This window comes from Anastrepha ludens, chromosome 2 (assembly GCF_028408465.1).
Source record: "Anastrepha ludens isolate Willacy chromosome 2, idAnaLude1.1, whole genome shotgun sequence".
NCBI classification, from domain to species: domain Eukaryota; kingdom Metazoa; phylum Arthropoda; class Insecta; order Diptera; family Tephritidae; genus Anastrepha; species Anastrepha ludens.
Genome location: NC_071498.1, coordinates 64,909,492 through 64,932,434, shown reverse-complemented (window position 1 = coordinate 64,932,434; position 22,943 = coordinate 64,909,492). Strand labels below are relative to the sequence as shown.

The following is a 22,943-nucleotide window of genomic DNA, read 5'->3' as shown; positions in this document are numbered from 1 at the left end:
AAAAAAGGTATTTAAAAAGAAATTGAATGATTACTTTGAGCCACCTTGTAGTAAGTAAATATATTAAAAAAAATATAGGAACATAATAAATATAAAATTTTATTTTTTAAATTTTCTCTTGTAAGAACCCTTCCCTGTAAATTTCAAGTTCAGGCATTCTCTTCAAAAAATTTACATACATTTTGTCCCATTCATCTTTATCACTTCTACTTGTACAAATGTTTTATCGTCTCATATAATCATTAGTTTTTTTATGTTTATCTGCTGCGGCAAATAAAACGAATTATCGCAATAAATTATGAAGCAAAGCAGTGAGGAAGTGGTAGTGCATATCAACATTAAATCAAGTTGAGTGAAATTGTAACGAAAGCTATTTTTTCGCTTGCGGCAATAAGATAATCGTAAAACGCCAATGTTTACATGTTTTATTTTGGCTAAAACATAACACCAGCCGGCAAGCTTCACGAACACAACTGCAAACGAAAGTGGGTTATGCGTGTGTATACTTGCAGGCAGCTTAAAATTTTCATATGAACACATACACATGCAAGCATCGAGTATTATAACGCATGCATTTATGAATGTATTAGTGCAGAAATGCTTAACCAAACCAGCGCCAGCTTACACCCACACCTCTGCTCGTGGCCACACACACACACAGATGAGAGCAAACAAAAAATATCATTATAAAGCGAACAGTCAGTGCACGCGATGTTTATACAAAATGTTTCATTTATGTACGTGGGTTTCAAAGTAAAAATAAAAATAATAATAACTTTAATTTAAGTAGAAGGGAATGTAAATATTTTTATATACAGAATTACTATATTTCCCCCAACAGCTGGAATGAAGCTTAGATTTTCGGCGCCGGTATCGCTGACTCAGTATTGTGGAATTCCATCAGAGTGTACGCCTTCAGCAGATGTTACTATGTAGCTTTGGCTATTAATTGTGAAAATGTTGCTTACTATAGCCATGCATAAAAATCCGTAAGAGTATACATACGTAAATAAATTAGGGATGTCCTAATTGACATTAAATAACATATACTTATACATATCCCCAGCGTAAGAAAAGTGCCCTCCACATATTTACAATAATTGATAATTTATTTTTTGAGTTTCTGTTTTTTTATAAAAATATAGTTCATACTTCAACAAAAACCATATAACTCAAAGTTTCAAGCGTTGTACAAAATTTTAAAATTGTTGTTCAGAATTTTGTGCATGCAGTTTTATAGTTCATTTCATTTCAGTGTGATAAAGAGCAAGTTTCAAGTGGCTCGAGTTCGCGGAGATTTCCCCTGTTTTCATCGAGGTGTTGTATTTCAGCCGCTTTAGACAATGGGTTGGTGTATGACTACCAAGTGCGTAGGTTCCAATCTCCGCGTATGAAATATCAAAGGGTAGAACAAGTTTTTTCTAATAGCGGTCGCCCCTTGGCAGGCAATGGCAAACCTCCCAGTGCATCTCTGCCATGAGAGCAAAATGTCAACAGAGCTAAATCTGCTCTAACCCAGGATAAAAAGGGCTTCCGATTACTCTATGGAGCACTTACAGTTCTCTTTGCCTGTAATAAACCCTTTAACACAACAAGGTTATCTAGTAAAAGATCATGCAGGTTCTGCTGTGATGAAGAGTTGTGTATGGAACACTTAGTCACCAACTGGAAGACCTAATCACCTGGGCTCATACCTACTAAAGGAGAAAGACTTACAATTGCTTCCTCCTAGGAGTTGGTTCGATTCCTCGGTATACTAAATAATTATAATTAAGTAATTAGGGGCGCACAATAGATCAATGTGGTCGCAGTGCAAAAAGGCCTTAGCCCCTAACCCATTACCATCTCTACCATGAAAAAACTTGTCATAAAAACCATCAGCTATTCAAAGGCAGCATAAAACTGCAGGTCCGTTCCTCCATCTGGGGAACAATGTCAAGACTATCACCACAAATAGAAGGAGGATCTGGGCCAAACACCTAACAGAAGTGTACGCGCCAATTATTTTTGATTTGCGTTTCCTTCGCCCTAAAAAGTTTAAAATTTTTATGAAAATTTCTACATATTTTGTTTGAAACCTTGCGTTTTATTGTTTTTCTTCTAGCGTAAACCATATTTTACTAAAAAAAAGTGCGTGTAGCGTAGTACACATAACAGAAGTGAAACTTTCAAGGCAGTCAAAGAAAGAGGGAGAGACCCGAGAGAGAATGAGAGAGAGAGAGGGCAGAGAGAGAAAGAATATATATCTAAATAAATTCACAACATTTGCAGAGAATACAAATAAACAAAATTTACAAAAAACGGAGATGGGTCGACCGGTGTAGCCAAACACCGGACATAAACCGTGGCAACAACGCGCATTACTCCCAGCGTTTATCATCCGCCCAAACGCAGCGATTCCAGGACCGCAGCAACGGCACACATTACCGCAAGGCAATACCAATAAATCCAACGCCGGAATGGATAGCACTTTACAGTACGCACAAGCACTAGCCAGGAAACGGAAATAAGCGCCAAAAAGTAGGCACCAAGGAAATATAACGCCAAAAAGTAGGCCCCAAAAAATATTTCGTACAAGTTTGCACCACAAACAAGCGCCAAAAAGTATGCAGTGTTATTTCTCATTAGAAATTAGCAACCACAAGGAAAAACTCAGGAAAAATAGCCTAAAGTGTATCTAAGATTTATATAAGGTACAGCTCTCTCTCTCCTTTTCCCCTACGTTATATCTTTTTTCTCTCTTGCGGAACGAAAATGCCCAAAACGTTGCAAGGCCTTGAAATTTTACTCTCCATTCTCGCTCGTCCATCGAGGCCTAAGAAGTTTCACTTAAAAAAATAAAAAAATTTAAAATTTAACTAAAAAATATATACCTATAGTCCAAAGTTGTTAATAATATATGGACTGAAAGTCCCGGGGCTAACAAAGAAAACACGTTTTTTTTGTTCAAAATTAGCTTTATTTATCAACGTAATTTCAATCAAGAACAACGCACTCATTCCAGCGCTGCTCTGCCATTTCAATACCACTTTTGTAGACCGATTTAACTTTTTCATTCGGGCGAAATTTCTTACCGACGAGCATTTTTTTAGGTCTGCGAACAGCCACTAGTCTAGTAGTCGCTGGGAACTAAATCTGGCGGATACGGCGGATGTGCGACCAACTCGAAGTTCAATTCATGGAGTTTTGCCATTGTTTTGATTGACTTGTAACACGGTGCGTCGTTTTGATGAAACAAAATAGTGAGCAAACGCGGCACCCACTTTGAGCAGAACTTTCTCATAGTCAAATGCTCATACAATATAAAGCCAACTCAACACGTTCTTTTGATATCTTTGCGATATCAGCTAACTTACGAAACTTCACTTTTCGATCATTCGAAATGATTTTGTGAATTTTTTTGGTGTTTTCTGGTGTTACCGCCTACGCGATCTCGTTTGAAGTGAGCAAACCAACGTTTTATTATCGTTTCTGATGGTTCGGAGTCCCCATAACACTTTTTAAACCGTTTTTAAGCTTGAACGGTCTTTTTCCATCAGAAACAGGTTAGGTTAGGTTAGGTTGGTATGGTTGCCCAGGGAATGGGCACACTTGGACGAAGAAAGATTCATCCTTTGTGATACCATTATGAAGGAGGTGAGGTGAAAGGGAAAGACCGATGGGATGCAGGGAGAGGGCGGAGAGAGGTGGTGCTGGGATGGTTAGGAGCGTGCGGATTACGTACGTTGTTTGCGTCAACCGCTTTGTGCTGCTGATGAAATTCATCAGATTTTTAATGTCAGCGCCAGCTACTACTGTGGGCAAAAAGTAAGGTGAATTTGGTTGTAAAATGAAAAATCTTTATTTATTCTTGTAAATTTATTTCATCCCCTTCAAAATAATCCCCTCTCGATGAAATACACTTATGCCAACGACTTTTCCAATCCCCGAAACATGCCAAATAGTCCATTTCCGGTATAGCCATCAGCACCTTCGCCGAAACGCGTTCCCCGGAGTGGTCTCTTGAGTTTTGGGAATAACCAGAAGTCACACGGAGCCAAATCAGGCGAATACGGTGGTTGCGGAACGATATGCGTGGAATTTTTGGCGAAATGGTCCCGAAGAACGAGTGCAGTGTAAGACGGTGCATTATCGTGATGCAAAAACCAAGAGTTGTTGACCCATAATTCTGGTCTTTTTAGACGAATTGCTTCACGTAAACGACGCATAACGCTCAAATAATATTCCTTATTAACAGTTTGGCCAGGTGGAAGGAATTCATAGTGCACCACACCCCGAAAATCGAAAAAAACTGTCATCATGACCTTTATTTTTGAACGACTTTGACGTGCTCTTTTCGGTCTGGCCTCGCCTTTAGCACGATATTCGCCTGATTGATCGGTTGTTTCAGGGTCGTAAGCATAAATCCAAGTCTCATCTCCCGTAATGATGCATTTGAGCTCGTCCAGATAGTCCGAAAGCATTGTTTCACACACATCAACGCGACGACTTTTTTCAAAGAAATTGAGAGTTTTCGGTACCAAACGAGATTTGACTTTTCGTAGGCCCAAATGGTTTTTCAAAATGGTTTTCACAGATCCTTCTGATATTCCGATCATATCAGTAAGGTCTTTAACAGTCACCCGACGATTTTTGAGCACTAACTCCTTCACTTTATTGACGTGTTGGTCATCTGTTGACGTCGATGGTCGTTCGGAGCGCTCCAAGTCATCAACACGTTCTCGACCCTCTTTGAAGTCTTTGTACCACTTATAAACATTTTTCTGCGACATGGTCGAATCACCAAATGCCTTCTGCAACATGCTAAACGTTTCCGCAGCCGAAATTTCATTCCGCAAACAAAATTTGATGGCACTTCTCTGCTCAATCAAATCAGACATTGTAAAAATCGAAAAATGCACTCTTGGTCGTTTGGTAAACACAAGCGTAAATATATTACTGATAATGGCATTCACATGAAATTGGCCCAGATGTTATTAACAGTGCTGCCAACTCATGAAAAAAACTAGAGCGAAATTTTAATCCCGCGATGTTTGACAAATAAATTCACCTTACTTTGCTATATCAGCAGGCGTGGCAAAGAAGTAAGAGCCAAGATACCTGGATCTTAGCCCCGCCAGAGCAGGGTAGCTAAAGAGAAGGTGCTGAGGTGATTCCATCTCATTCTCCATACATCCAGCGCAAAAAGGACTCGAGGTGATTCCAAGTCTCCCAGCATGCATTCCTCGCGCATTGTGTCCTGTGAGAGAACCCACTAGATTAGAGAGCTGATATTTCATCAGGAACAGTGTACAATTAAAATCCGCACTTCCTTTTTATCCATTGTTTAGAAAATAACAAAAGTAGCGTCACTTTTAGGTTGGTTCTTCTTCTTAGCTTCTTAGTCCGTGGTGGATCATAGCTTCATCAACAATTTTTGTTTACTTTGTTCTATCCATGGCTTCATGTGTAAGTTCATTTTGTTCAGATCTGATTCGTGGGGGCCTTCTTTTTCTGCCTAAAATGGGTGTTAAAATAAAAGCTTTCTTAGCATTTCGCTCTTCGGCATGCGTGAGACATCCGTGCATCTAATCCGTTGGACTGGACTTTGATAAAACGTAGTACAGTTTGTCTTTGAAGAATTTCTTTTATCTCATAGCGAATGCGGTAGGTGACGTCTATTGTTTAAACCGTACTTCATATAATATTTTTCATTTGATCACGCCTTTCGAAGCACAACAACTGATGAATATCATTTGTTTTCAGCGTCCATACACTATGCGAGCAGACAAAAAATGGAGCGCCTAAAGGCCAAAATAAAGTTTTCCATCATTCACAATTATTTTTAATTAATAAAAAAGGTATTCAAAAACAAAACTGTTGACTGATTTTGCGCCACCTTGCAGGACGTTACAGTTCAGGAGTTATATCCAAACAATTTAGATTGAGAATATCTAAACTTCTAAAGGGCTTTCCAATAAGAGGTGTTATTCCCGTAAAAGATCAATGGTTTCGTTGCTTGTGTCTTGTTGAAAATAAACGTTGTCCAGATCGATACCATCCAATTCCGACCATAAAAAATCGTTTATCATTTCTTGATAGCGTAACACGTTCACCAATAACACCTGTTATTTGAAAACCCTTTACTTGTCAAATATAAAAACATGACAGCTTCGAAAGTGACATCTACCGAAATAGCGGGCTGTTCTAAAAAACACCTGTTATTGGAAAACCTTTAATTATAAATATTTTTTGTAATTAACAACATCCCTAATGTGCATGATGGGAAATATGGCACATAGGCAAGTAGAAGTGTACAGGCATGCAACCGTACGAGTACCTGCGTGTGAGTCCTAAGCACAACAAAACCACAAATGATGATTATAAGTGTCACGGAATTAGCTCAAATTCTTACGAATATTTACTTTTAATACGCTCATGTGGAAAGGCACTTTTGAAGCTGTTATTTGCCCTGCAGAAAGGTGCAGGACCTATGAAAGGAGTGTTGGCATCCATTTTCATTAAAGTGCTCGCAATTTTATTCCCTTCGGGCCCCGGTACTCCCTGAGTAACAAAGTTTCCTGGTGCTAGAATATCGAGCATTTTAAAACATTCCCGGACCAACCTTGATTGGAACGTGATGCTATCTAGCGATTTTAGAGTGGCTGTAATGAATTTATTCGATTATTTTTTATTAGCGACCTTTTGTACTTAATTTAATTAATATGAAAATTTGTAAGAAAATGTGAGTCTGTCTGACATCAAAAGTTGCAATCAATTAAAATGATTAGGGAAACATTTTCGGAATAACAGGTAACCTTTGAAGAATTTGCCATTGATACTGCCGCATTGACTTAGATGAGGGGCGGATTGTCTTCTTTTTCTATATGTAAATAGAGCCAAGGACAAATGTTAGACACATTAACATTTTGACGAGTTTTGACTATATTTGTTTTCATATTTTTTTTCATAAAAATATAACTCAATGACTAAAAAAACATATAAATCCAAGAGTCAAACCTTGTACCAAAACTAGAAGAATTCTACAAACTCTACATTCCAACTCCACGGGTTTTAGGTATCCTCTCTTGAAAGGCTAAGCAGTTATTTTGTCTTTTTTTATTAATTTGCGGTCAAAGTAGCCTAGCTGTTACGCATGTGCCTTCATCTCTCCATGCCCTATTGGCCTCTTGGATGCTCCTATTTTCGATTATTAATTTGCTCATGGCCATAGGTACCCCAATGGTATTTCTATCACTGAGCAGTTGAGGAGTAGTACCTTTCCTGACTAGCTCATCGGCTTTGCAATTTCCCTCAATATCTCAAAGTCCCGGAAGCAAAATAGGGCAGACCTTGAATATGGCACTAATATCATTTAGGGCTGCCCGGTATTCCTGTCATTGATTTAATGGCCGCTGAGCTATCCAAGAATATACGAGTATGTTTTGTAGTTTTTGTCACGACATGTGAATTTAAATGAGTTTAAAGGTGTAGTCACTTCTTTTATAGCTAGAACCTCTGCCTGATAGACGCTGCAATAGTCTGGTTGTCGAACTGATAGTTCAAGTCGTAATTCCTTCGAAAATACACCATAGCCAACCTTGTCTTCTAGCTTGGAATCATCTGGGTAGAAATTTAATTCCCCCTTCTCCATGGTCTTCGTGTCTGCCACTCTCTTCTTGACGGTATGCTCGTTTTGAAGAATCTGTTGAAGATGAGTCTAGAAATAGAATACTCTAGTTCTTGTTTGTGTCTATTTAGAGTGTGCAGAATAGAGGCGTGGCCAAACACCGGTCTTTCTATAGCGCCATACTTTTAAGTCTAAGCGCTGAGGCGGCGGCCACGTAAGCAAAAATCCAAAGAAGAGGGGAGAGGACCCTACCTTGAGGTGTCCTTCTGTAGGCCTCTGTCTACTTAGAGTAGTGCTGCCTTATTTAGCCGTTACCTTTTTTTGACGAGTATAGCTTCTATCAGGGCAACATCGTGTGGTTCAACTCCAAAATCCTCTTCCAAAATCTTCTTCAAAATCGTCTTCTTTCATACTTCAACAAGTCACAAGTCACAAGCAAAGATGGGTGGGGAGATCGACTCCACATTGGTACTTGAGAAAATTAATTTTAATATTTCTCAGCAAGTTTACGAAATCATACTATTTTCTGGTTAGGGATGGTAAGAACTAATTAGGCCTCCATTAGTTTAATTTCTAGAACATTGGGAGAATTTAATTTGCATTCAAATCATTTTGGCCTAGATTTTTCTTCGACAAAAAACCACTTCAAATTGGTGCTAAATGAATTGTAGAACTGAATTCTTAGTATTATCGAATAATCTTTCTCTGTAAATTATAAGAAATTGTACCCTTTTCTTTCATTCATTACAATGTAACAAGTAAATTATAAGTTTAATTTATTTTTGACTGAAATTTTTAGCATTAATCTGTTTTTCAAAGTCTGTAAGAAATGCTTTATTTTTTAGGCTATTAATTGAATAAATAAGAAAGTAAATGAGTAAATCAATAAATAAAAAAGTTTCGTGTTTCACCATAGCTGATGGTAAACTATGTACCATCCTTGCCATATTTTTTTTTTAGTTTTAAGTGGTTTCTTAATCCAACTTTACGAGTAGTGAGATAGTTGAGAAGATTTGCTATTAAAAGATTTAGGAAAACAAGAAATTTACAAAGAAATTAATTCTATTTGAAAGATTAAAATGCTTTCCGTTGAAAATATTTGCTCCTTGTATAGATTTAAATTATATATACATATGTATGTATGTATATTTGTAAGCCATAAACGATATAAATATCAAGTTTTTTTGCGTGAAAAATATCTTAATGTGTCATAATAGCAAAGCTATAAATTTAAAATGAGTAAACAAAAAACAATTTCCTTTATAAAAGGCATAAACAAACACAAAACGCAAGCTAAACGTGATAATTTTTGTATTTAAATTTTGAATGACTAATCTGCAATGCAAACACAAACGCAGCAGGCAATATAAATATGTATGTATGTGCCTACATATATTTACTTATATACATTTATATTCACACTTCTATTTGCACATTCTTTTACACACACACACACACTCATACACCTATTGAAATCGACATAAATTCCCTTTAAAGGTGAAGCAACAAGTTATTGCTTTCATCGAGCTGTGCAATGTAAGCCAACTGGCGCTGAAGTGTTGCTGTGGAATCTACGCACCTGTTGCTCATTTGGCAGCATACAACTCACTGCGAATAGGAAAGTAAAGCAGCAGAACAAACAAAACATGGTTTTCGAGAAGATGCGGATGGAAATGTAAAAAAAAAATGTTTCACTGGCGCAAATAATTGCGTACATGAAAAATGTATGATGTACGAGGGTCACTATTTGTATTGTGAGCTGTGGCGGCCTGAAGTGTGATTAGGTACTAGCGAACCTATCCAATGGAAAGTTCAATACTTTTGATTATTTCTTATATTTTTTAGAACTTTTTGCTATTTATTTATTACATTCTACTACTTGAAAAGAAAATTTTTCGATAATTTTTTTTTTTGGTATTTAGAAAAAACTCATTTTTTCGTTAATGGCTAAGACCATGCATAGTCACTTCTGAAATTTCACAGAAGGATTCTATACATTTTTCGAGTTATATATTCAAAATGCGTACAGCGATTCAGTGAAACGAGCCAAAACCACCTGACTGTGGTGCAAGTGTATTTTATTTTATAATATAGTATTTATTGATATAGAACAATAAATTGGTTTTGAATTTTTGCAACATTAAATTTATTTAAATTTATAATGTAATAATTGTTTTAATCTGATTAAAAAACTGTATACTTTTCATGACTTGGAAAGCACTTACAACACTTTCGAAGACAGCAAAAAGTAAAAACCTTACACAACATGTACGCGACTCAAATGAAACAAATCAATTTATTATGAATTTTTTTAAATACTTCAGCAATAAAAAATAATAATAACAAAATAAAAATACTTTATTTCAACATTTGCTATTCAAACAAAATTATTTGCGCTCTTAGCAATAATATAAAATATATTTTTTTATTATGATCAAGTTTTCGAAAATATTCAATTAATTATACATATAAGTAAGTTTTTCGAATGTGACGGGTCTGGAAAGATGGTATAAATATAGTGTACCATATTTCCTAAATTCTGTGGCCTTCGCCGTGAGAGCAAGCAATCCTCATTCTCAGTTTTATAGAACAATGTTTATGGTTTGCTTTTAAAACCCTTATTCATATATTCAGGCCCTCGCCTCATTAGAAATGGGGGTTTTTGTTTGTTTCTTTAAAAGCGTGTGAAATGGAAATTAATTTTTTTTTGTTTCCAGCATTTTATTTTTTGATCCATTGTTGAAATATAAATTTTTTTTTTGCCATACGAGGTTCGTTCAAAAAGTTGGCTAACTTCAAAAACTGGTCTTCCAAAACAGAGGTATGTCGCTGGCGACATGACTTTCGGGTCTCACAGGTGTCTTAAACCAAAAAGACAAAAAGATTCTTGTTCAGTACGAATGTCGTTATCGTGTAAACTATGATCTTAAAAAAAAATTTACAAAATGGCGGACGTTCAAAGATGAAAACCCGTTTTTGACCCCTTTTTGGACTTTAAAGACTCGAAAAGAAATACTTAAACTTTTTTTTCCGAATGATCGTAGTTCACACGATAACGACACTAATTCTACGTCATGTAAATTTTATTTCATCAAAATCGGTTCAGTAGAACCGGCTATATATGTGTCCATTGTCCATATGAAGTCCATTTTTTGAAGGCTGACAACTTTTTGAACGAAACTCGTATGGCGAAAAAAATTTTTTTATTTTTTAACAATGGATCAAAAGATAAAATACTCAAAACATAAAAAAAATTATTTCCGTTTTACACGCTTTTCAAGAAACACCCAAAAAACAGCATTTCAAATGAGGCGAGGGCCTTCAACCAATTTACTTCTTCTCCGTGGATATTCTATTGGCTTCTTAGAATCGCATCTTCTGAGGGTTTTATACAAACAAAATTAGCTTTGTTCATTTGTTCCAAAATACAATTTTTATATTATCGAATTTAGAGACATACAATAAATCGTTTTTTCTTGTAGTACTTTCGGTAGTTCCAAAATCGGTATCGTTCGATAATTTCTACGCTGCTCTTGGGGGACTGAACAACTTTAAGCCAATTTCAAATTTCTATTTTGTCAGTGCACATACCGCTGCAGGCTGTTACACGTTGTTGCGTGGTTACAATTTCTAACTGCTTCAAGCAACTAGAAGGAATTTCTTGGGCATCTCTTGATGACTTTATATTCTATAATAAACGGTGAGAGACCGAAATTCCGGAAATGTTTTCACACATATAAAAGTGCGCTAAAGAAATTATGTAGTACAATTTTGAACTGAATAGTAGTATATCTTTGATGAAAGTGGATATTCACCATTTCCAAGTTAATTAAATTTGTAACTTCATCAGCTACGAAAATTTTTAATGATAAAAACAATTAAAATTTAGCAAATTTTTTTTTTTTATTAACTAATTTTTGTGAAAAAGGCTCTCATTAATTTTAAAGAAGACTGCTCAAATATACCGTTTGATTTTCAAATTGACGTTATACTCGAGTACGTACGTAAGCTAGCGCTCAACTCGTCCAGGTTACATTAAAACTGGTGCTGGAATGGCTTGAGAACCTGACTATCTTAGGTCAGAATAATTGGGTACGCTTTTAATAGTAGATAAATTAGCCAAGAAAGAGCGATCTCCCCATTAATAGGCCCAGGTCCAGTTTGTAGCCTAGGATAGGATAACTTCTCTTCTCTTATTCAAGAAGCAGAAGGAGGACAAAGAAGATTTTATTAGGGCAATTTACCCTGTTTACTGCATTAATAATCGATAAGAATAGTTTTAGAATTATCACAGGAGTTCTGGAGGCCATTGTAGATTGAATTGAATCTTACTAACTAGGACCGCCGTAGCCGAATGGGTTGGTGTGTGACTACCATTCGGAATTCACAGAGAGAACGTGGGTTCGAATCTCGGTGAAACACTAAAATTAAGAAAAACATTTTTCTAATAGCGGTCGCCCCTCGGCAGGCAATGGCAAACCTCTGAGTGTATTTCTGCCATGAAAAAGCTTTTCATAAAAATATCTGCCGTTCGGAGTCGGCTTGAAACTGTTGGTCCCTCCATTTGTGGAACAACATCAAGACGCACACCACAAATAGAAGGAGGAGTTCGGCCAAACACCCAAAAAGGGTGTACGCGCCAATATATATATATATATATAACTAGGGAATATAATTCAATGAAGCTCGCAGGTTCTACAGGAAGGAAAATGAAACCAGAGGAGGAAATAAAACTCAATAAAATAGGAAAAATACTAAAAATTTATTGAGGAAGTTAGGCTCAGAGAAATACTCTGAATCCATGAGGGGGTACAATAGATCTTTCTGATTGCAGTGCTAAATTCCATAATCATTACTATTATGGAACTTGGCGGGAGCAGTATTTTGCAATGATATTACGAAATTTGGAGCACCCAATTGACAAAATCAATCGATCTATTAGGTCATCTGTCGTATATGTAGTTTTCGTTTGACACTCAATGATTTCTTCTTGCTCCCGCATATAAAAAAAAAATTGTGTGGAAAAAAATGTAGGCGTCAATAGAAGGTATTGGTTGATGTGTCGAAAAATTATGTTTTTTAGGCGCTCCATGTCTCAATTTGCAAAATTGTTTTGATAGGAGAATATTTTGGAAAAAACTAATTAAACCATTTTCTATTAAAAATTACTTTCTTTCATCATTAGGTGCTTCAGTGCTACTTGGGGAGTGCCAGACTGGTACTTCAAACATTTCACCTACCCTTATTTGGCTCACAATGTAAATAGCAGGGTTGGGCATTTTGCACTACCACTAATTTTTTAGTGGTAGTTAAAATAATAGTTTCATTATCACTAAATCTTCAAGTCATTAAATCAGCTTAATGCACTTAATAGTTAGTGCACTATGCCCAACCCTGGTAAGTAGTGACCCTCGTATTTCTATTTATACAATTTTTATGCGAGGAAGAGTAGCAGGCGAGGTGGTGCGTGTGCTTGTTTTCATATTTTAGAAGACCAAAAAATTAGTGATAAGCAAAATTTAATTCTACTCGTATTTACACACCAAACAAATGTCTTAATGTTGTATGTATCTGTATTTAAAGAGCGCGAAAAGAGCTCAGCTAAGCAACGCCCTTAAAAAGTGAATGCTTGCAAAATGATAAAAAAAAGTCAAAAGAGCGAAAAATATTCTTTTATGTGCTTTATTTTTTTTTATTATTATATTTTGTTTTTTATTTATTATGTACTTTTTTATTTATTTAATTTTGTTTTTAAGAAAAAGAAGAGTTCTTTTAAGCGAGTATATCTACTTAAACTCAAGTATTTTTTAATATTTTTAATTAATTGGGTTCTGTATTGCGGAGCCAAAATGAGGGAAAGAAATTTATTAAAGTTTCAGCAAATTACAATTTATGTATGATGGCCTGTGGACAAGAACCTTCTAGATAGCGAAGAAATTGGGGCAGTGCAACAACTGTCGTCGAAATCCGTAGGAGGAAGTGGGCATGGATTGGGCACACCCTCAGAAAACCAGCCCAAGAAATACCAACGACGGCTATGAAATCCACAAGGGTATAGACGCTGGGGTAGACCAAGAGGATTCTGGCGACACCGCCTGCATGACGAAATAACCCGAAATGATTTTATTTGGACTCAATTGAGGCAAAACGATAACGATAGAAATAAGTGGAAATCATTAACTTTGGCACTATGCGCCACATAATCGGCGCTTAAGCAAACTAAAATAATAATAATAATTCAAATTGAGGTAACAAAGACATATTTCGCTTAAGGAAATGTAATTAGTGTAATTTTAATACTTATAAAATTATAATACATTTTTTGTGTCATCTATTTATTTTTGTTTGATTATGAACTAAAATTTTGGGTAAAACTCCCAAAAATACTTCGTTGCTCGTAAAAAATTGCTTATTTGAGTCATTAAACCTGTCGTTAACGTTTTTAAATTTTTGTTGTTATAGCCGCCATCGTCGAATTACTTGGTCTCTAGAGTCCGCTGGCGCCATGGCGGCTATAGCCGTAACCTTATTAAAGGTGCTGAAATAATCAAAATTAAAATTATTTATGCAGATAGAGTAAGAATATACTTCAAATCGAAAGGACCATAAAGGACTTAATGCAAGATGCCCCAAAACTGTGTAAACTACAAAGGCTGGCGTGCCTAAGCATATCAGAGACCAGGAGAACTACTCCAACTGCTGTCATAGAAGCGCTTTTAAATTTACCACCGCTACATTTAGCAATACAAGAGGATGCTACTATGCAAGCACTCTCTTCTCATATGAAAGAAAAACTTAAACCAGGAGATCTTACTGGGCACCTCAACATCTTGAACAGGGTTCAATATGCAGTATGCATAACCCAGGTGAATTACCACACGGAACCCGTACTCAATTCTATAAAGAGATACAAGGTTATCTTTCCGTCTAGGGAAGAGTGGAACACTAACCCAACATGGATAAATTATGACTCACAAAAATGGTATACAGATGGTTCCAAAACGCTCCAAGGAGTAGGAGCAGGAATAGTGGGGCATAGATCACACAAATCCCTAACACTAAGTACAGATACCACAATTTTCCATGCGGAGCTCTTCGCCATAATGGAAATAGTGGAAATCATATCGAAAAGAGGGTACGAGAAAGTAAAAATTAGAATTTTCGGACAGCCAATCGGTTCTTAAAGCCTTGCATAGCTTCACATTCAAGTCCAAAGTCCTAATAGAGCGTAACAATGCACTCAACGAACTGGCCACTCATAATCAGATCTCACTGATTTGGGTATTAGCACATGAGGGACACGAAGGAAACGAGAAGGCAGACTTTTATGCCAAAAAAGGGGAGGAAGGGCTATTTATTGCGCCAACCCCATTTTTCGGCTTTAACAAAAATAATATAAAACAGGAAACCAAAAAATGGATCCAAACTAAAAGCAGGGAGCACTGGAACGGCACAAGCGGCCTTAATTACTTCCAAAAGTTTTCGAACCAATGCCAACAGAGCGAAATCTGTTCTAACCCTAGATTAAAAGGGTCTCAGATGACTCTGTGGAGCAGTTACAGGTCGCGTTGCCTATAATAGACACTTTAACACAGTAGGATTATGTAGTACAAGATCATGCAGGTTCTGCTGTGATGAAGAGGAGTCTGTGGAACACTTAATCACCAACTGTGAGTCATTAGGCCACAGGAGACACAGAATCCTGGGCGCGTACCTACTAGAGGAGGAAGACGTACACTTGCTCTCTTCTAAGGGGCTGGTTCGATTCCTCGGTATACTAAACAACTAAAATTAAGCACTTAGAGGCGCACAATAGATCAATGTGGTCACAGTGCATAAAGGTGCTTAGCCTAACCCGTAAAACCATTACTATTACCATGTACTTCAAATATTCTAAAAATTACAAACACATTTAGTGTCAATTTGCGAAATTTACTTGTTCCTATTGACCGTGAATGTGTTAATATTTAAAATGTTTTTCGTGTTAGAAATTTTTATTGGTTTCCTTTAAAATGTTGCTCGTTTTTTACAAAATTTACAAAAATGCCAAAAATTTTAACTTTAATTTTTAACCTTTTATTCTCAATTTTTAAAAAATTTCCATGTACGCGTAAAGTGGCCCATGGAGTTCTAGTACATCAAGTTTGAGTTTTACGTCTCGAGAGAATCGTTTGCAATTTTAATAATTTTTCTTCTGATGGCTTTTTGTACTATATTTCATATGAATATGAATTTCTTGTGGGAGAAAATGTGCAAGATTGTTTGCAAACACTAAATTAAAAATAATCAACTCCAATTTTTATAAATTGCACTTGTGAAATGAAAAAAAAAAAACGAATAAGCCGTCCCAAAAATTTTTTTTTTTAATTCTTTAACTACTTAAAACTTTAGTATACTAAGATTAGATGCGTCATAAAACTGCTTACTCGAAATTTTTAGAAAAAATTAGTTTAAAAAGTTCGAAATTTAGATGAAACTTTTTAGCATTTTTCCCAATGTGTGTAAAGTTGTAATTTATTTTATTGGTTTTGGTTATATAATGAAAAATAACTAAAGAAAAAATAATTAATATTAAATAAATAAATAAAACAATAAAATTAAAAAAATTCTGTCTGTTATTCTAAATATTACAAAAAACAAAAAATCATCATGCGCGCAGTTATGCTCGCCACTGTATATTACACAGGCTATTCGAGTTTACCTTTTGGCTATTGACTATATTTTGCCCATTCTTTTAAAGAAATGAAAATAAAAAAAAATTGTTTTTAAATTTTAATCAAAATAAGAATTATGTAAAACGTATTAGAATGGAAAAAAATTTATAAAAATATTTTCATCAGCCCAATTTTTTTAGAAAAAAAAAAAAAAAAATAAAAATAAATAATAATAAATAATAAAATATATATAAATATAATAAAAATAAATAAAAGATTGCGTTTGAATAATTTTTACAGTTTTGTTTTTTAAGGTATATCTACTTATCCAGACCCCAAATACCATATCCTTAAATACCAGATTAATTGTGAGTAAATTCTTAACCATTAACAAAAACTTATAACAAAAAATCTGCGCAACGTGTTAGTGCAATTGCCAATTGTGTTAGTGATAAACAACAACAACAACTAAAACAATATTCGCCAAAGTGCCAGAAAAGTGGGCGTGACACAGGCGTCAAACAAAGAACATACACATCGTCGGAGCAGCCGCGGCAACAAGACATTAACGAAATTTTCGCGTGCCGACGACAACGCATCGCCAACGATCGCAGTCACAGTCGTTGCCAAAAGTGCGCGTACTTCAATTTTTGGTGCGTTGTCGATTTTTAGATTTTTTTTTCGTTTTAGCTAAAAGAGTTCGAAATGTTAAATTTTGTTTCTACTTAAAAGCAGGAAATGGCTGGCGGTGGCGAGTAGGTATTTGTTGGAAAATTCTGGCGCACATAGAATTTTGTTTCGTTTTACTCGGGTCACTGCACGTCGTGGCCAAGTATTTTCTTTGTTTTTGTTTTGTATTGACCGTTGCTTTCGTTTTTATTGCGGTTGTTGTTGTTGAAATTTACTCAATTTGTCTGCTCACCTCATTTTCGCTGCGTTGTCGTTGCTTCGTTGTTGTTCTTTTATATGCTAGAAATTATTGCGATTAACGGTAATGTGGCCTATGTGGCTATGTGTGTGTATCAATTTGCAAATGAGTGTTTCTGTTGTAAGAGATTTAAACACAAAAAACATATAACAAATTATATCGAATATTTCTTCTTTATTGTTGTGGCGCGCGCGCGTTGCGTAGGTATTTGGCATGAACAAGTGGCACGCAACTAAAGTCAATTAATTGCAACACTTAAATTGGTGTGTCGATGGTCCCTAGAACGCAGAAGCGGCAGGCAATGTGGCAAAAGAAAACGCAGTTAAAATATATACGAGTAATGAGACCTAAATTGAGACACACGTGAATGAAGTTGTCTCTACGCTCACACTGACTTACAACCACCACTGCTGCATCCACCCAAACACCGCTCACCCATCGGCCATCTATCCGAGCAGGCAAGCGAGTGTCGGAGGTAAGCATTGTTGCGGCAGCATTTGACCAACAAGTGGTTGTTGTTGCTCTTTGCTTAAACACAACACACAAACACGGACACACGCACGCGTACACTCACACTAATGCATCAACATGTTTTTTGGGTATACTCGCACGTTTGTTTACTTTGCGTGCCCCTAATACAAGTGTATGTGTGAGAGGTAAGCTGATTGTATGTGTGCGAGTGATAGGCGTTTAATTGGGCCATAATGAAATTAAACTGACGCTTTCTGGACAAATGGTAATTCGTTGTTGCGTATTCTTCTATTTCTCCTTGAAATTTCATACGAAAACGCTTGAAGATTAATTGAATTTTCACTTGAATTCTTGAGAGAAGTACACTTTTTCTATGGGTAATATGTTTGTCTGCTTGTATGCGCAAAATATTGAATAAATAAATATTTTCGTGATTTATTCGAAAAGTTAAATTCGTGTGTATGTATGTGTGCGTATACGGGCGAAAAATGTAGCATGAATCTAAATCAATTTAAAAAAAGCATGTCAGTAATTTTACATATTTTATATTTGTGATTGAATGGGGAGAGAGAGAGGGCTGGTTTTGGTTTAACCAGAAAGAACTTTTTTCCACTCAACCCAAAGTAGCACTTGTTTCGTTTTTTTTTTAGATTTTTCCAATTGATTTCAAAGTTGCGTTATTTCTGGGTTATAAATAAATGAAGTATTCCAATACTGGTTCCACATATTTTATTAGCAGTGACGTTGGCGCCATTGTGGCAGGAATTTCCTTTTCCTGTCAATCACTGAGTTTTAATATTTGAAGGTGTGTTTTTGAATAAAATTTTTACAATTTTTACATAAATAATGCAGTGAGTCATGAAGAGTCCGGACAGCAGGGAATGAGGCCAATTGAGTGTGAGAAATTCAACAGCACTTTATACAAGGGGGGTTCAATAAGTACCCGTGTAAGAAATGAAGACACCATTGCTTGAACATTTTTTATTTTTCAACATAGTCCCCTTTTAGAAAGATACACCTCTTCCAATGCTCCGGCCAATTTTTTAACCCCTCCAAGAAATATGATTTTTCGAACTCTCCAAAATACGCTTGTGTTTCGGTGATGACTTCCTCGTTGGAATGAAATTGTTGTCCTCCGAGCCATTTCTTTATGTTGGGGAACAAGAAAAGTGCGGCAGCAATTCATAATGCAATTAATGTAGTTGGGGGCCGACAACTCTGAATGGCCATGCTGGTGTGCTTTTGTGGTGAAACAGCATCTTCTTTTTCGTCAAATGCGGCCGGGTCTCCATCAATTTTTTGTGAAAGCGGCCCAATAACTCGCTGTAGTATTGCCCGCATCCCAAAAATCGTCGCCATGACCTTTCCGGCTGATGGGACTGTCTTCGCCTTCTTTGGAGAAGATTCACCGGGAGAAATCTATTGCTTTGTTTGTTGCTTAGTTTCTGGTGTGTAATGATGAATCCAGGCTTCGTCAACGATGACAACTCGACGCAAAAATTCCTTCGGATCTCGCTTAAATTGCTCCAAAGACCGAGAATAATGTCGCGGACTTTTTGAATGGTTTCCATGTCGGCCGGGCGGCCTGGTGGCTCCTCATCAAAAACGGATGTTCGCGCACGTTTAAATTCATTGAACCAATATGTAACTGTGGTCATAGATAGCGAAGCGTCCCCATAGACAGCATCCAACTTTGCTTTTATCTCCTCGCATTTTTTCCCATCCAAAAACAAAAAGCGAATTACCGAACGATGCTGCTCTTTTTCCATCTTAGCGAAAATCACGAAACTGGTCATACTCGAATAGCTGTCAAATCCCAAATAACCTACCAATCAATCTGAAATTTATTTTGCCGTCGTTTGATAGCTAGTAGCACTTGATGCTAATACCTACCTCCCTCAGGGACGCCCTCTGTCATCAAACATGGGTACTTGTTGAACCGCCTTTGTAGTTAAATACAAGGACTTGAGTTGATCTACTACTCATGCTGAATATCCATAGACAAAGTCTACTTACAGGCCACAGACATACTTATACGAAGTCATCCATCAACGGAAATAATTTTTGTACGTAGAAGTTCCTTTGACGAAGAAGAGCCACAAACCAGCTGGACTCTGGTTTGGGAGAAGCAATCAAATTTGGAAGCAAAGGGGCAATGAGCGCTTGTGCTCGAGCTCGTGGGCTAGTTTAAGTAGCATTAAGGACTTGATTCTATGTGATTTCAACTCTTGTCTATCCACACTTATGTTTATTATTACTATTAGGCTACTGCGCACGGCGACCAAAATAGATCTATTGTGCCAAGCCTGAGGTGCCTTATATTTTAAGGCTTCTTAAAAAGTTTTGTTTATATGGAGATACAGCAGAACCATCAAGCTGCTGTAGCCATTTTCTGCCTAGTGCAGGACATTTACAAGATGTGTTCGGAATTTTCAGTGTCCTTTTCACAGAATGGTCTCAGAGAGACCAATTCTGTTTAAGTGGTAGCTCAGGTTACAGTGGTCTGGAAAGTAGCCAGTAGAAGTCTTAAGTATAATCTGCTGAGTGAAAGTAGCTTATCAGGTATTCCTCTGTCCGGCGTTAGGAATTGTTTCGCTTGTTGCTAACCGGTAGAGTTTCGCCAGTGTTGAACGAACTTCTTTATTTCCCACCTCCTGAACAGTTCATTGATATGGCACTTTGTAAGTTCACAGAAAGGTTTCAGGAACAATTAGAGGCATGTTTGCTCCTTTTTTTGCTAGTTGGCCCGCTATTTGATTTCTCTCATGTCCTTCGTGTCCAAGAACACAACCCAATAATAATGTGTTAAAGTTCCCTAGCATGTTAAGAAGGTTCGGCCAGTCATGCACCATTTTTGAGGTAATTGTGGTTGATAGAAGGGCTTTCAAAGCCGCCTGACTATCTGAAAGTATGTAAATGTGCGTTCCTCTTATTTTTCTGCGAAGACATTCCCTCACACATATCTCAATGGCATGTACTTTTCTGCCAGGAAGATTGTTGGAATCGATTTTTTGAATTTAGGCCCATTTATTTTTGCCCCTGTTCTACCATCTTCTAATTTCCATCCATCAGTGTACCATATCTGGGATCCGGGCTTGAAGGTGATAGAATTCTTTTTCCAGGCCGTACGTTTTTAATGAGAACTTGGAAGGGCCTGAAGTGAATGGGCTTGGGAGATAATGTATCCACCCTATAGAGAATAGGAGTATGTCGACTGTCTTCTAAGATCTTTAGATGTCCTTTCATATCTCCACTTTTTAGATCGGAGATGCCTTTCAACTTTAAGGCTCAAATTATAGAACCACCTGTCGTCCAAATTTGATAGAAAATTTTTATATTCTTTAATATTTTTACTCTACTTAACTTGTGCTACTTTGGAAGAATGAATCCACATGAAAAAAGTGAAATTTTTAAAATACTTTCACATTTTTCCGAATCTTATAAAATTATCAAAAAAATATTTGCCATTTCAACCATTTAGCTTTAATCGCCTTTCGAATTGCCAAACTTTGCCGCCTACGAGTTTCATCAACGCGATTTCTGCCAAAAGTAATTTCACATTTCGTTGGACTCTTTCAACTCTTTTTTCTACCTTTAATAAAACACTTTTTTATGTTTATTATTATAATGGCACATGCAGATGAGTAATGATTTTATTGTTTTTGCTTTCCAAACAAAAGCATTTTCGTCTTCATTAAAATTCTAAAAGCGGCGCACAAAACCATCAAAAACAAAAACGAACAGAACAAAAATTAAAACAAAACCGGCTACTAGAATTTTATTTGTTCTTGATTTCGTTTCTTCTGCTGGTTACCTGCCCGTTCAAAAAGACGCACAATGCACCACGAAAAGTGAATAGGCCACTAAACAAACGCCAATAGCAAACACGATTTTGGCTTTATATTATATAAAAATTATACATTGACGTATATACTCGTGTGTGCGGTTGTATTTAGCTTGGATTTTAACTTGACGCGACGCAAACAATGAACGAACAAAGGATCAAAGTTTTAACAACCGAGCGAGCGAGCGAACAAAAGACAAAACATACAATTCATCGGCCGAATTCAAACTGAAGAAAACTGAAAGAATTCTATAGGAAGTACCATAAGTTGGCGCTAAGCTTTACTCTGAGCATACAAGCAGGCACACAGGCACATGGGTACCAAGTTGTGGTAGAACGTGAGAAAAGCTCAAAATGACTCGTTTTGGAGTTAGCATCACAGCAAGTGGCTTTTTTGAGTGAAAGCTTGGCGAAAAGCTCATTCCCTGCAGGAAAAACTTGAGCTAGTGAAACAAGTTTTTAGTTCAGAACTAGCACAGAATATGGTTTATGAATCGATTTTGTCTTTAGAGTGTGACGGCTTCAAAGACAAATGTACCAAAATTACCCCTGTTAAATCTAAGGGCCGTGGTATTGTTCGTTGACAAGTTGCTGCTTCGAGTTACAATTGAGAGACGATGTAGTTTCTTGAGTTTGACAAAATATAGATTATTATGTGGCTAAAGAATTTTAATGATGAGAAATTTACTGATACTTTATATCAGTTGTTGAAATTTATAATACATGCGCTAATATGAAAAGAAAAAATATGTACCAAGCAGTAAAACTGTGGACAATAGAATCTGTACATATCAAACATATCAGTGACCAAAATTAACGAAAATATTCAAAATGATTTCTAGCTTTTTAGACGTAGCTGATGTTTCAAGTGATTTGCCACTTTTATTTTCGAATTATCGATTACTATCAGTCCCATGCAATCCAGCAAAGAAATATTCGATTAGTCGATAGTTTATTCGCACGTAATAAATAGTTAATTTCAATTACTCGTACATCGTCAAAATTGTCACTCTAAATCTAGGCGGCAGTTGTAGCCGAATGATTTTAAGCGGGACTACCATTCGGTAGAGTTCGTGTTCGTAACACCAGACATGAAACACAAAATGATAGAAGAGGTTTTTTTCCAATAGCAGTCGACCCGTTGGCGGCGACGAGTATCGTAGGCGATGGAATAATTAGCTGTATGAGCTTTATGACGAATAAACATAGCCCAGCGAATAAACATCCAGCGGTTTCGATGCGATACCAGCTGGTTATAACAGAATAAGAGGAAGTCATCCTCTGCGTTGGAAATACCAGGTGGAGATGATCTTGACTTCACTTGGTGTTTGCAACTGGCACCGGTTAGCATGAGAAAGACTCGGCCAAACTCGCAAAATGAGTAGCCGTCTCTTAGCAGGTAATGCCAGACCTCCGAGTGTTTTTCGGCCATGAAAA

General features: G+C 36.6%; 1 protein-coding gene across 7 annotated transcripts in view; it reads right to left on the bottom strand.

The window, feature by feature from the left end:
• The window catches only part of LOC128871652 (extended synaptotagmin-2), a 50,810-nt gene extending 29,089 nt beyond the window's left edge, over positions 1-21,721 (bottom strand). The window contains exons 1-3 of one of the 7 annotated variants that reach the window (XM_054113567.1): positions 21,477-21,721; positions 21,255-21,364; positions 17,186-17,306 (exon numbers count right to left, since the gene is read on the bottom strand). In XM_054113567.1, coding sequence (XP_053969542.1) covers positions 17,186-17,190 — 5 coding nt within the window. In that variant the 5' untranslated portion in view covers positions 17,191-17,306; positions 21,255-21,364; positions 21,477-21,721. Of the gene's footprint in view, positions 1-16,797; positions 17,162-17,185; positions 17,307-21,136; positions 21,211-21,254; positions 21,365-21,476 lie in introns of those variants that run through there. The other 6 variants (XM_054113566.1, XM_054113569.1, XM_054113570.1 and 3 more) reach the window with 6 other exon arrangements.
• Positions 21,722-22,943: the final 1,222 nt, after the last annotated feature.